Source organism: Strix uralensis, chromosome 14 (genome assembly GCF_047716275.1).
Source record: "Strix uralensis isolate ZFMK-TIS-50842 chromosome 14, bStrUra1, whole genome shotgun sequence".
Classification (NCBI taxonomy): domain Eukaryota; kingdom Metazoa; phylum Chordata; class Aves; order Strigiformes; family Strigidae; genus Strix; species Strix uralensis.
In genome coordinates, this window is record NC_133985.1 from 11,793,874 (window position 1) to 11,807,447 (window position 13,574).

Here is a 13,574-nt window from a genome sequence, read left to right on the forward strand (position 1 = left end):
GGATGGGACTCAGCCTCTCCATCTGACACTCTCACGGTGTCAGGAAGCCGAGAACAGGACTGGCAAAGAGCAGGGCATGCCCTAGGGACAGCTGGGGAGAGGCCTTCGCCATGATGAGCCATCCCCACTCCCCAGCCCAGATGTGAAGCTGTGCCCTGATGGGAACAGGTCCTGGGACACACGGGTTGGTGCTCTCACTGCTTGTTTTTCCAGCCCAACCTTGCTTCCTTCCCTGCTGTGGGAACCATGGGCGGGGCACAGCCCATCAGAGTAATCCAAGGAGACATGGCAAGCCCTGGCCCTCAGTGTCATTTCCCTCCTATGTCTTCTCCATCCACAGAGAGACCTCGAGAGCATCAGATCCTGGAAGGCACCTCAGGAGAGGCACAGGGACCAGGTCTTTGGGCCATTGCATGATGCTCATCATCTGTCCCGCAAGGTGATGGGGTGGAGATGGGAACTACAAAGCAACTGAACACCTGTTGGCACGATCCACCTTGGTCTCTGCTTTACCCTTCACCCCCAAGCACCCTTCAGTCCTGTCCTTGCACACTTCACCTGTACCCATGGGCCAGCCTGCACAGCAGCCACGCTCCCCCAGGCATAAGACCTGCTGGCTGCAGGGTCCAGAGGGGCAGAGATGCAGCTCCTCTCCTGCAGAGCATCCCCTGGCAAAGCTGCTCCCTGCAGCTGTGGACACACAGCCGGGGGGTGCAGGCCAGCATCCACTGCTCTCCGAAACAGCCTGCCAGTGCTTACTTGTCAGTGATGAGGGACAGGTCACCATCTCTGGGGCAGCATTAGGAAGCAGAAGCAAGAAAAACCAAGGCAGGTCTGGGCCCTGTTTGCTGTGGGACCCATAGCAGACACCCAGGGGCTGCACCAGCCGTGCCAGGCTCCTGGGGACATGTCAGGGACAAGCAGTGGGGCTGGCGTGGGAGCCAGCAGCAGCCAACCAGAGGTGACAGGGGGTAAAAGCTGTGAGGGAAGGTGAGACAGGAGGATTTCCTCTCATTATTTATTCCCTTTCACTTGGAAATCAGGCAGCGAGCACTGCCAAGCTCTCCCTGCCAGCTCCCAGACCCTTTGAAGCTGATGGCTGTCTGGGCTCTTTGTCTGGATGTGCAGCTCCCACTCATCATCCAAGCTGGGAAGGGGCAGAGGGCTCAGCACGGTGTCCCGCACGTGTAGGTTAGCCTCCAGGGCAACCTGGGGGTCACACCCCCTCCCAGAGATCCGGCGCTGCCATGGGGGACAGGGCTGCAGTAGGGGTGGTGACAGCCCAGGGGAAGAGTCCTCTCCAGCCAAACTCTCTCTTCCCTGGGGAGGAGCAGCAAAGCATGGCCAAGGGGACAGGGATTTATGTCCTGCTTAGCACACAGTGCTGGGAGCTTGGAAGACCAGAGACCTTTAAAAAAGCCCTGGTAATTGGATGCTTTACAACCTATAGAAGCAGCCACTGGCCTGGTTGGGAGCGGCTGCTTTAATAAACATGCTAAGGAGCCCTTCAGTGTCAGCTCTGGGCCGTTAGCTTTTACAGCTCCACAGCTCTCCTCCTGTGCTCAGGGAGGATTCAAACAACCTCTCTCCTCTATTTCTGCCAGCCCCTGGGGGCCACTGAGCCCCAGCTGCAGCACATGGCATCCCACGGCACCTCGGTTGAATCCCACACATGGGTGGCAGTGATCCGTCACCCACCCCCAGCCCTGTCAGGAGTCGCTCTGGGCATCTCCCTCGCCTCGCTGCTTCTCAGCCAGGCTGGTGACACCTCCTCCTCCTCCCCTGTTTGGGGGCAGGCAGGTGGCTGAAGGGCACGGCGGCCCTCCCAGATCACAGATGGACCATGGGGATGTTTGGGACCGGCACAGCGTGGGCTGTTGGCATTCAGGCAGCTCGAGGGTAGTGACAGTGCCCAGGTTGCAGCCACCCCTGTTCCCAGCCTGCCAGCTCTGGCATCACCTGCATTGTGCCATTAACTCCCCACATCCGCCTCTGCGGGAAGCTGCCACCCCTGAGCGTGTGACCACATTTCAGTGGGACAGCCAGGTCTGTCCCCAGCCTCTTCCTTTCCAGACTGCACCCAGGGCCGTGGGGCAACCTGGCCACCAGCTCTTTGGGTGTCACCGTCCTACCTTGGCAGGTGAAGCAGCGGATGTGGAAGTGATTGCTCTGGACGCGCACCACCTCGCCCTTGCAGGTGTCCCCACAGCGGTAGCACTGGATGACGGTGGAGCTGCTCCCAGGGGTGTAGGGGTTTTGCTGATAGGGAACTGCTGGCAGAAAGGAGGGAGGGAAAAGCAAGAGAGGGGAAGGGTCTGTTAGCATTCAGGACACAGCTAGGCATCTGCAGAAGAGCCCTCTGACAACTGCGACACAGCAGCTGAACATCAGGCCATCTCTAAGGGCAAAGGACAGCTGAGAGCATGCCAGCACCCAGGGACTCTGAGGCGGGTGCACATTGCTATCTGGATTTGGGACCTCCCTGTCCCCACAAAAGAGCCACTACCCATGTTTGACTCACAGGTCTGCAGTCCTAAGCGCTGTGCAGCACAAGTGCCCAGGCACTGCTCTCTGCGCCTGCAAGGATAACCAGGTCACCCGCACCATCGCCCCAAAGCCCTGCAGAGCTCCCCAGATGCTCTCCTATCTCCTAAGCAGGTGCAGAAGGACAACGCAGGGACCAGCTACCCACCAGCTCCGCTCAGCCCTTGGGCAGTCCCTGCTTGCTGCTGACCTCAGAAACACGCCAGCAAACACTGATTTGGCACCAGCGTGGGAAGGAACTGTTGTTTTTTGGAGCTTCCACTTGTTTGGTTAGGAACTGGATGAAGAAGTCGTTTTTCAAGGAGCTTTCAAACATCACAGCAATTGAGTGTTTGACCCTGGTGGGACTCTCACCTCCTCAGCAAGGAGCATCATCCCAGCCGCGCTGCTCCTTCCGGAGCAGCACCACAGCGTGTGCAGGCTCTGTGCTGAGCCGAGGGCTGCAGGGGAGGGGAGGGCAAGCGCCGACCTTCTCCTGCTGGGTCCTGGGACTCACCTCCACTCCTCAATCCCCTTCAGCAGCTCTGCAGACCACCGTGAAGGGCTGATGCTCTGCAGCCTCACCCCACACTCCAGGGGAGGAACCATATGGAGCAGGGGTTCTTTCTGCTGTCTCAGCACAATCCCCAAACACACAGAGAAAACATTTTAAAGAGCAGCTCCTGCTTTGCCTGGCCCACCTACAGGTGCACGGGCTGCTCACAGGAGCTCCAGGCTGGCTGGCACCATGCTAACTGCTGCAGGCAGGGGCCAAGCAGAGAAGGACTTATTTGCTGTAAGATTTCAGAGAGCGAGTTGCAATTTGGGCAACTTGAACAGTGAAAGGCAGGATTTCAATGGACCAGAGACTTTTTGACCCAGTGCTGAACTGCATTCCCAGGAACAAGAGAAGCAACTGATTGAAACCTGGTATGTGAACTCCCTCCAGAGCAGGGATGAAGGGGCACAGGACAGAGGAGATCACTCATCAGAGAAGCTCCTCGTTCACCGTGGGGCAGATCATGTGACAGGGAACAGAAACAGCCCATTATTGGCTTCAAAGGCAAAGAAAGAAAAGTCAAAATGACATTGAGACTGTCTCACAGTAAAATCCCATCCCACATGCCAAGCACCCAGAGACACGCTCTACAGACGTGCAGCCCTGCTTATCACTGGGAAAACGGGCTGACCCTCCCTGTCCACTGCTCCATCCCCTGGGGCTACGGAACTGCCTCACCAAGTCTGACCTAAGGGCTGCAAGGAAAGCCAAGGTGCTTTGCTATCAGTACCCCCAGCTTTCTGCAAAGCTCAGGCTCCAGCCTTGATGTAAACTTCCAAGAGTTGCTGGGACTATCCTCCTGATCGTGCTCTTGCAGGCCAAGAGCTCTCAGAGGCCAACAGAGGTACCTGAGGTACTAAGGGGGACTGCAGCACCAACAGCATAGCTGTAAAACAGGAGTCAGGCCTGGAGCTCAGACCAGCAGAGACACTAACTAGTCTAGATCTAAATCACTTTGAGGTCCCAGATACGATGCAGGACACCTGTGAAGGGAACAGGGTACCCCCACCCATGCTTTTGCAGGCACATTTTGCAGGGAGGTGCAAGCCCTGGGAAAGAGAGGTCCAGGACCAGGTGCCCATGAGGTCTGCAGCAGCCTGGGGGGACCCAGGCCTGACCTCAACAGGATCTCCTGAGGCTGGAATAAATGGGGGATGTCTTCTGTAGGGGTCTCCAGCAGAGCAAGAGTTACAGCACTGAAACTTCCTCCCACGCATCCCATGTTCGCACCCTCACAGAGAACAAAACAGAAGCCAAGCCCTGGGACACAGCCACTGCAATCCACAAAGCTTGGAGAGAAAAGCAGGAGGGAGGTGGGGAGAAAGGCTAGGAATTAATCAACACTTAAACAATCATTAATAATAAAAAAAGGGGAAGAAAAAAAATAATCAATGTCAGAAAATGCAGGCATCACTTATTCCGGGCTTCTGGTCTCTCGGGGAAACTTCTTGGTGTCCATAGCAACACATCACCAAGCTCCTGCACTGGTAGGTCTGATGGGAGGGAAAGCAGAGAAAAAGGAGTGCAGGATGGAAGAGATCCTTATAGCTGCGTTACACCGCTGGCAGAGATGAAACCGATACGGTCACTCCTATTTGTACCCATGGAGATGGGTCAGAACCCGGCTTAGGGCACCATCGCCCTCCCGCATGCCAGCATTGTTCAGCACTAAGCCAAAAGCTCCCTGATTTGTTATTAACCTCCGGCCCATGCTGGAATTTTGCTCTGGGAACATTAATGCATTGTTTTTCTGGGGCTCTGCTTGTTTTTGAGCAGGCAGCTGCCCGCCTCGTGGCCTTGCGCAGGAAGTATTACACATCACAACACCCCTGAGCAGAGGGGCAGCTCAGCAGGGCAAAGCTCATTACACCAAAATAATCCAGTAATAGTGTAAGTAGCATTAGTGGCCTTGCAGGCCAAGATACAGCAGTCGGGGTGAAGGGGTGGGAGCTGTTCAAGGAATGCCTTAATCTCACCCCAGTTTGCTACCCTTTTTGCTTGTAGAGCGGAAAATTAAGATGGCTTCATTCAGCAATTAATGCATTTGTGCTCCACAGTGCAGTGCAAAAGGCTGCCCAGGGCCGGGTTCCTGCGGAGTTGCCCCCATGTCCCGCCTGGTGCTTGATCTGCAGAGGCTGAGGAGCCGCTGTGGCTGCAGCCAGGCAGTGAGCTGCCACACTGGGCTGCATGGACACACAACAGATCTCCCACTGATCCAGATTAAGGTGGCACCTCTGGTCAGGGATTGGTGCCCTGTGCAGTCTTAGGGACAGACAGCAGCAGCCATAGGCAAGGGAGCTTGTAACCTGTCATAGGGGAGGAGAAGGTGCCCCAAACAACACCCAAGGCTTCACAGAGGACCTTTGTCACCCAGGAGGGCAGAGGGACCTTGCCCAAGAGATCCTCCAAGCCATTCTGCAGCGAGTGATCTGCAGGTTCCTGCTGTGCATCCCCAGGCAATCCCCCTCCTTCGTTCCCAGAGCACCCACCTTTCACTTCGGAAGGGTCAACAACCTTGTTTGCCTTCCTGTCCTCTTCCTGCACAACATCCCAGCCCTCCACCAAAGAGCAGCAGGTTGGAGGAATGCTGAACCTTTACGCTGCCTCTGAAACACTCTAAGCCCTTCAGAAGAGGGACATTGATTGGAGGTGCTCCTTCTCTACTTTGGAGGGATGGCAGCTCAATACCAATGCAAGTAACAGGGCACAGCCCCACAAGGTGCTGCAGGGCTGAAAGGGTGACACAAAGCAAGTTCCAGCAGCTGCTTAGGCCCCCCACCTCCTACCCCAGCAGTCCCATATACACCACCAACAGCAAACCAGTACTAAGTTTCCAGCAGTACAAGCTGCAAGAAACAGGACACCCAAGGGCATTTATAAGGATACATCCACCATCCCTTACTGGGATCAGACCAGGTCCTGCTGGTTTCCCATCTATCTCCCTCTCCCAGACCACTGGCTCTCCAGGAAGGTCAGTTAGGTAGAAACTGCTGCAGGTGAGGTTTGCATCATTAGCAACAGGTAATTGGAAGCTCCCACCCAGCTTAGTGAGCCTGCCCTGATGCCCATGTTTGCTATCAGCATGCTTATGAGACGGCATCTCCACAGGGGGATGGGGATGCCTCATTTAATTAATTACCAGTAATTAATATTTGCACAATGTTTGGAGAGCCACAGGTGAAGGGCACTGTGGAAAAGCAAAGCATTCATCCTTTAGTTAATAATGAGAGGTGGTGTCACTGTGGGCGGCTGAGGCAGGTGGGTGCCAGGGGGTGCTGCTGGGGCTGAGTGCTGGCATGTGCAGCGAGGTGTGAGCAAGGGGTCCCTTCTGGGTGCTATGGGTGTCAGCATGGGGTCCAGCTCTAGGGGGTGCTGGGTGTGTGCCTGGGTAAGACCCGAGTTGGGGTGGATGCCAGGAGGCAAGGGGGAACAACAGCAGCGTGCCAGGGCAGATGATGCTGTCAGGAGTCCTCACACCTCCATGGGGCTGAGCTCCCTTCCAGCAGCCGCTGCCTCCCACTCCTCCCCGCTGCCTGGCCCTGAGCGATTCACCGCAGCCGTCCCTGCACACTCCCTGTGCTAACTGGGGCTGTAAACCATCCTCTCGCAGAAACCCACTGGGGGTGATGGGACCAGCATGGCACAGGGTACGTGTGGGATGCAGCTCCCCTGAGGAGGGTGAGGGAAGTTGGGCACCCCCACTGGGCACCTGAACCCCGCGGTGGGCTCAGCTGGCAGACCCCATGCCCTCGTGTTCCTGTGCCACAGCCCTGGGCGAAGGCTAGAAAGGGGCTGGGAGCATGGCGGGGGCTCGGGCAGCTCAGGAAGAGGAAGCCTGGCCCCGCCAGTGCGCCGGCCCTGGAGGCGTCGAGGTCGAGGGGCGGCAATGACTGGCCAGAAAGGAATTTTGCTGGAAGCACTGGAGGCTGAGGGAGAGGCTGGGGTGAAGCACTGGTGACGGGACACGATGTGCTGGGCTGGGAATGGAAGTGAGGGGGCACAAAAGAATCTCCAGCTGGGATGCGGGGAGAAAGAGGTGGTGCTCCAGGAGCCTGCACCCCAAATTCTCTTGCCACAGCACGGATGCAGGGTGACCTGGCCGGCTCTGAGCCCCAGGAGGTGAGCGCGAGGGGAGGATTTCCCCTCCAGGCAGGAGCTGTGCTGCGCCCCAAGGGCAGCCGGGGAGGAAGGGTGGGAGCTCCAGCAGCTGTGGGATATGGGTTTCTCATCAGCAGCAGGGCTGAGGGCTCCTGCCTGCTGTCCTGCTGTGGCCAAAGAGCTCGGCCACAGCCATAAAAACACCTTGGAGAGGAAGGGAAAGACGGGCTTGGAGCCAAATGATGCTGATGCCGCGGGCAGGCACGGGGAGAGCTGCAGCTGGCTGTCCTGTGGGGCTGCCTCTGACCCTGGCATGTGGGAATGAGCCTGCTCCAGCCACTGTGGCCAGTGGCCTGTCCCAGCTCCCTGCTGAGAAGGTGATGCTGGGGAAAGGCGCTGGGGGCTGTCGGCAGCGAGAGCTGGGTAAGGAGCACAATGTGGGCACGTGCACCCTGCCATGCCGGTGCTGGCGGCCCAGTTGAAAGATCAGCTGAATTACCCCTGAAATAAAGGAAGGGGCCAACAGTCGAGATGCTCAGCTCCAGTGGCGAATCTGACACCTGCTGTGACATCTGCATGGCCACCTCGGTGCTCAGGCAGCTGGCCACTGCTTTCCATCGAGCTTCTGCAGATAAGTCATTCTGATCAAGGCCAAAATTACATATTTACCTTTGGTCAAAATACTTTGTCTTCTGGTCTTTCCCTTAAGTAAAATCCAGAAATGTCACATGATTCCATACTTACTATTTACATAAGCTGGGGCAGCCCAGGTGGTCCTGATAAAGGCCCGGGCCAGGGGCAGGTACCATGGATCTGCTGTGGGATAGTTTGAGCCTGGAGTGGCTCCAGCTGCTTCCCCCAGTGTTTTCATTGCACCCGTCGCTGTCCCCATGTGTGCGGCGCAGGAGTGGGCTGTGATGGGCGCGGGCAGGGAGTGGGGCAGTGGGCTGGGAGCAATGGGGACCACCCACCTTATGTGGACCGTGCACTGAGGTATTTCCAAGCCACCAGAGAAGAGTCCTGTTAGGTGGCACTGAGTGTCGTGCAGGCAGGATTATGAATACTCAGCAAGTCCATGCCAGCCTCGCCTCTCCTCTCCCAGCTCGCAGGCAGTCATCTGCGGCTTACGGCTAAAAACCCTCCCCTGTGTCACAGCTCCTAATCTAGCCCTAGGCTTCCCTAATTAGATCATGACCAATTACTGTTTCCACCTGCCTCATGCTGTCCCCTTGCCCCCCCACTTCTGTCACTCCCGCACCGCGTCACCTTCCTCGGCGTGACACGGGACATAAACAAGGTGTGGGTGCTGTGAGGATGGCGGCCAGTGGTGCTGGAGTGGCAGATGCCAGCGCGGGCGAGGGCACGTGGCTGCCGGCAGCAGGACGGCGCTGGGACAGGGACACTGGGCCAGCTCCAGCATTGCATGGGGGAGGGAGTCCCCTTTAGCCGGGTATCACGGGGAGGACCTGACTGAGGGTGGTTGGGTATCACCAAGGATAACGGCAGCTAAGCTCTGTGCAAGTCCTTTCTTTGTGGAGGTGGCTCAAGGGTGCAGGGCAGAGGTGCTGCCCGGCAACACCCTCGCTGCTCCCCATATGCCACCACCTGTCCTGTCTGCATCTCACCACCCCACTGCCTCTCTGGGGAGGGCTGGCAGCCAGGCAACAGGCTCCTAATGAGCTCAAACGCATGCTCTGGTCCCGCTCCAGCCCCCAAGCCTGGTGCTCACTGCAGATTTGAACCTTAGGATGCTTGAAGGCTCGCACCCTGCCTCGGCAGGATGGCAGGAGGGAAGGATGGGGGCCAGGGGTGTGGGCAGAGCCCAGAGAGCCGGTAGCAGCACACAGAGGGGTGGAGCGGGCAGAACCAGCCTCTCCTCTTACTCTGCTCCCCAAATTCCCAGCACTGCAACAGGAAGTAAAGCAGACAGTGCTGGGGGGGGGGGTGGTGTGTGTGTTCCCCAGTACTGGGGGTGTTCCCCAGAGCTTATGTTGAGCTGGAGCTGGGAGGAGGCAGCAAATGAGAAGGCAGCAAATTGTCACTGTCACACAGACTCAAGTGGTGGCAGCCTCTGTGGCTGGCCAGTGACATGGGAAGGTGCCCAAATGGATGCCAAAGCCTCGTGCTAACAGTAAGGGGATGGCAGAACCACATGCTGGGGTGGGAGCTAGTTTGTGGGAGGGACACAGTCAGAGGAGCCAAAGAAGGGTAGAGAGACAGAGAAAAAGAAGGAGAATAGAAGGAAAAAGGAAAAAAAGATGGAGCAGTGAATAGTGAGGGCCCTACCCACACAGCAAAGTTTGTTTCTGGCTGCATTCATGGAAATTATTCTCCAAATTCAAGTGCTGAGGAAGCCAGCGATTGTCTCTCCCCACTGACCCGGCTGCCGGCAGCTGCCTGTGCCTGCCTGCAGGATGTTTACTTCCCCAGCACAGGCAGCGCTGTAACGTGCCAGGGGAATCCAAAGACCCCACTGCCGGCTGGGGCTGCAGCAGATTTTACCTCCTCCCCTACAGAAACCTGCAACCCCCTGGGGAACCCCCCTGTCACCACCCACCCCCAGCTCCACTGCCAGCAGGGCCGGGGGGTGTGCTGGGAGAGGGGCCCCAGGACATCCCTGGTTTGTTGAAAACACTGACTGCTGCAATCGTGACTTTTCCAGATTCTCAAGAAAAAGAAGAAGTTGCTCTTCTAGTTCTTGCAGCTGCAGGGAAATTTGAAGACCTCAGTGCAGAGCAACATGACAACAGAAAGCCTTGTGTAGTGTTCACAAGCTTCCCCAGCCTGACAGCTATTCCCTGGGCTGCCCAGAGCTGGTGAGCCAGGGAGCGTATTGTCCCAACAGCCCCCAACCACCAGCCCGGCAGCAGCCAGGGAGCCCCACGGGGAACAAGCCTGTGCCTGGCATCCTCACTTGCAGGGTTGCAGCGGCAGTCTCACCCAGAACACCACTGAGGCACGAGTCGTTGTCCAGGGAAAGAGGCCCTTTCGCCTCTCACCAGGCAAAGGAGGAGGACGAGCACCCCGCCACAGGCTAAACAGCATCCCCAGCCCCACACTGACCTGTGCCATGGGGCGGGTGCCCGGAGCTGGGCTGCACCCCTTGCTACTGATGCTCTCACCCCAGTAGCAGCACCTGCTCAGAGGCACTGGGGTTTTTAACAGCATTCGCTTCCCAGCGCAGAACCATCCTTTAAAGTTTAATTGTCACTCACCAGCCCCTGCTACTAAATAAATGAAGAAGCTGAGGGCTTGGTGGGCACAAGCCTCCACCGCCTGGCAAGCGCTGCGGCATGGGGCCAGCATCTCTCCAGAGCTTCACTAACACCTTCTCTTTCCTGAAAGGGCCCTGCTGGGATGACTGTGCAGGGACTGGAGGAGGGTGAGGGGCCGGGAGCGTGGCTGTGCACCCCCGTGCGTGGGAGCTTGGGGGGCACAGAGCTCGGGAGGGGGCTGGAGCAAGGCCAGAGGTCTTGGGGGTGTAACACTGGCTGATAGTGCGTGTTCGGAGGAGTTTAACGTGTGCGGTTGAACACATGTGCATGGCTTGCATGGTACGTATATACTCTCTGCGTTGGCTGCTTTTCTCCCATCTCCAACAAGCGCTGCCGGGGTCTTTTTTTCCGAGATAATACTTGTACAGCTTGTCATGGCAACAAGATCTCCTTGAACTGCAATTGCAGCCGGGACGCCTGGTGCTAGCACGTTTGCCTGTCTGCAGACATCACGGAAGCCCCTTCCAGCAGAGCTCTGGGCTCCACAGACCCCCAAACTGGGTGTGAGAAGGACTCCCATGGGAGGGTGGCGTCTGGCTCCCCACGCCAGGCCCAAGCTGCCCCCGAAGTGGAATGCAACGGGGATTTGGGGATTTTTTGCAATGATTACCAGACAGCACCAGGCAGTTCCTCCCATTTCATCCCCTCCAAGAGGGGTCTGTGGGATGCTCAGCCCCACTTCACTGGGCCAGCTACTCCCCACCTTGTGCATGCCCACCCCCCCGCAGTAATTTACAGGAGGAACAGAAGAACTGGGTGATGTGGGAGAAGGAAGGCTGTGCATCCAGCAGCCCCCTCCTCGCAGGCAGGGCAGGGGCAGGGGCTGCTCCTCCCACAGTCACCCTCCTGGGCACAGCGCTCAGAGCTGCAGGCAAAATCCTCCTGGCTGCTGCCCGCCTCTGCTCCCAGCACCTCACTTGCATGGGAGCTGCTCTCCACAAGCAATATTGTTCTCATCCTAACATGCAGTATCACATCCAGAGTGTCTGTCCTATCGGTGCCCCGGGCCGCATCCCAGAACTGACACCGAGTGCTGCAGATAACCACGCAGGTCAGAGACGAGGCGTTCAGCCCCTCTGATGGCTCACGGAAAAGAGATCCCCCAGCACCTGGTGTACCATATCTGCATGCAGGCTGAGCGCGCCGCAGCTGCCTGTAGATCTTACATGGCGTGCCCGGTCTCCCAGGCAGGCATGGTATTTCCACCGAGCGTGGGGCTGGAGATGTAGTACTCAATGGGGAATCACAGGCTCTAGGAATGGCAATAAATCTCCAAAAGGCACAGCTCAAATTTCACCGTAACTATTTCATTCCCCTTCCTATTATCCCTGAGAATATTTTAGCAGTTCTTGGTGTCTTGGGGAGAGGAAGAGAAAGGATAGATTGCATTTTAATTAATAATGGCTCAAGTGCATGGCTACCCAGGGCAGGAGCTGTGGTGAGCTGGGAGTTATGCCAAACAGGAGGGGACAGCATGGCGGTCCCCAGGTGCCAGTGGGCTGGTGCTGGGTCCTGCGCCGGGGTGGCTCTGGCAGCACGGCTGTGAGCAGCCCCCTTTGCCCCATTCCCAGGCAAGGATGCTCCACACCTCTGCAAGCCAGGCAGCTACTTTCCTTCTTCCTCTTAAAATCTTTGCAAGGACATTAGCTAGTCACAGACCTGAAGCTCATGCCCTGCTCTGACACGAGGTCAGACTCATGAAGCAATCCCAAAACAGCCCAGTGAAGGGGGAGCTGCCCCAATGGTGAAGCTAGGGAGTGACAGCCATCTACATGGCCAGCCCTGGCTGCAGCACCTGGAAGCAGCTGAGGCTCTTGGTTGCCAGAGCCTGGGTTCAGCAGGGCACCAGTGAGGACCATGGCAGTCCTAAGCACGCTTTTAGGTTGAGCAGGACTGCTCCTTGCTGGTGCAGCTCCCCAGCGTTTGGCTATCCAACTGCTATCCAGATCCACTGCAGTGGTATGAAGCCCCCACTAGCAACTTGGGACTAGCAGTGCTGAGACGTGGGATACACTTCTCCATCCCCCAATGGCTACGAGGTGACTTGTGCTGCCAGCTCTGCTGGGTCTCCCACCCCTGCAAGAGCTGCCTGGCCAGGAAAGCACCCTGGCTTGCACAGGTATCAGGTGTAGCAGGGGTGGAAGGGACCAGATCAGAGCTGCTCTGGTCCCATGAGCAAGCCTCCAGGGCCCCAGGGCATCGCTGCAGCACAGGGGGGACCAGATCCCAGTTCCACCAGGCTCCCCACAGCCACGCTGAGGTCCCTGCACAAGGCACTTTCACCGCAAGCTTGGGTGCCTGGTGGCTTTGCTGCCACAAGCCAGTCCTCACAGGACATGCAGGGCTGAGAAAGGCTTGATTCAGAAACCCCAAAGCACCCTGCAGCTCCCACAGGAGCCCAAGTGCCACCCACGGTCTGGGAAGCAGCCAAGCTGTGCCGGGACTGCCACCGAGCCGGTGCAGAGCCGGCAGCCGGGCAGGGCACCAAGGCAGCACACTGGGCTGCACGGCACAAGCTGGTGTAGGGCTAGGGAGCTGCGTGGAGCCGCACAGGAGTGCGGGCAACTATCAGTTTGCTTTGCTTTCAAGAAAAACAGAGCACTGAAGCCATGGGGGAGAGGGTCTAAGAGGCATGTGTGTGTGTGCTGAAGGAGAGATGGAGGACGCAGACAGCAAACAGGCAGCCCCAGGGGCCGAATCCAGAGCACATGCACTGCCCAGAGCTCTTCTCTCTCCCCCTCGCCCCAGCAGATGACAGAGGTACCTCACCACCGCAGGGAACACATGCACTTGGACACCCCGAGCAGATGCCTGCATGCACGCACATCAGCTCTTCACTTGGGAGGCTGCTAAGATACTGGATCTGGGCCCAGAAAGCCAAAACAGGTCCCTTTTGAGGGACTGCCTCTTAATTCAGAGGATCAGACACAATTTAGGAGGTCTGATGAAGCAATAAGCAGCAGGAACAAAGCCCAGGGTGATGCAGGAGCCACCGGGGAGCTGTCGGGAGCCCCTGGTCTTGTGCTGTGCATCCCAGCCCTGCACCAGGGAGTCACGACCCTCCAGGTCCAGAGCCCTCACAGCACCGGCTGAGAGAGGCGAGACCAGGCTCCTACAGC

At 57.6% G+C, this 13,574-nt stretch overlaps 1 protein-coding gene across 14 annotated transcripts in view; it reads right to left on the reverse strand.

Annotated features, from left to right (window-relative positions):
* ABLIM3 (actin binding LIM protein family member 3) overlaps window positions 1–13,574 on the reverse strand; it is a 56,258-nt gene that overhangs the window by 21,659 nt on the left and 21,025 nt on the right. For 13 of the 14 annotated variants that reach the window (XR_012630852.1, XR_012630851.1, XM_074883696.1 and 10 more), the window contains exon 2: window positions 2,133–2,273. Coding sequence is in view for 12 of the 14 variants with exons in the window: in XM_074883696.1 (XP_074739797.1) it covers window positions 2,133–2,273 (141 nt within the window). In the remaining 2 variants the exon portion in view is untranslated. The remainder of the gene's footprint in view (window positions 1–2,132; window positions 2,274–13,574) is intronic. The other variant, XM_074883685.1, reaches the window with a different exon arrangement.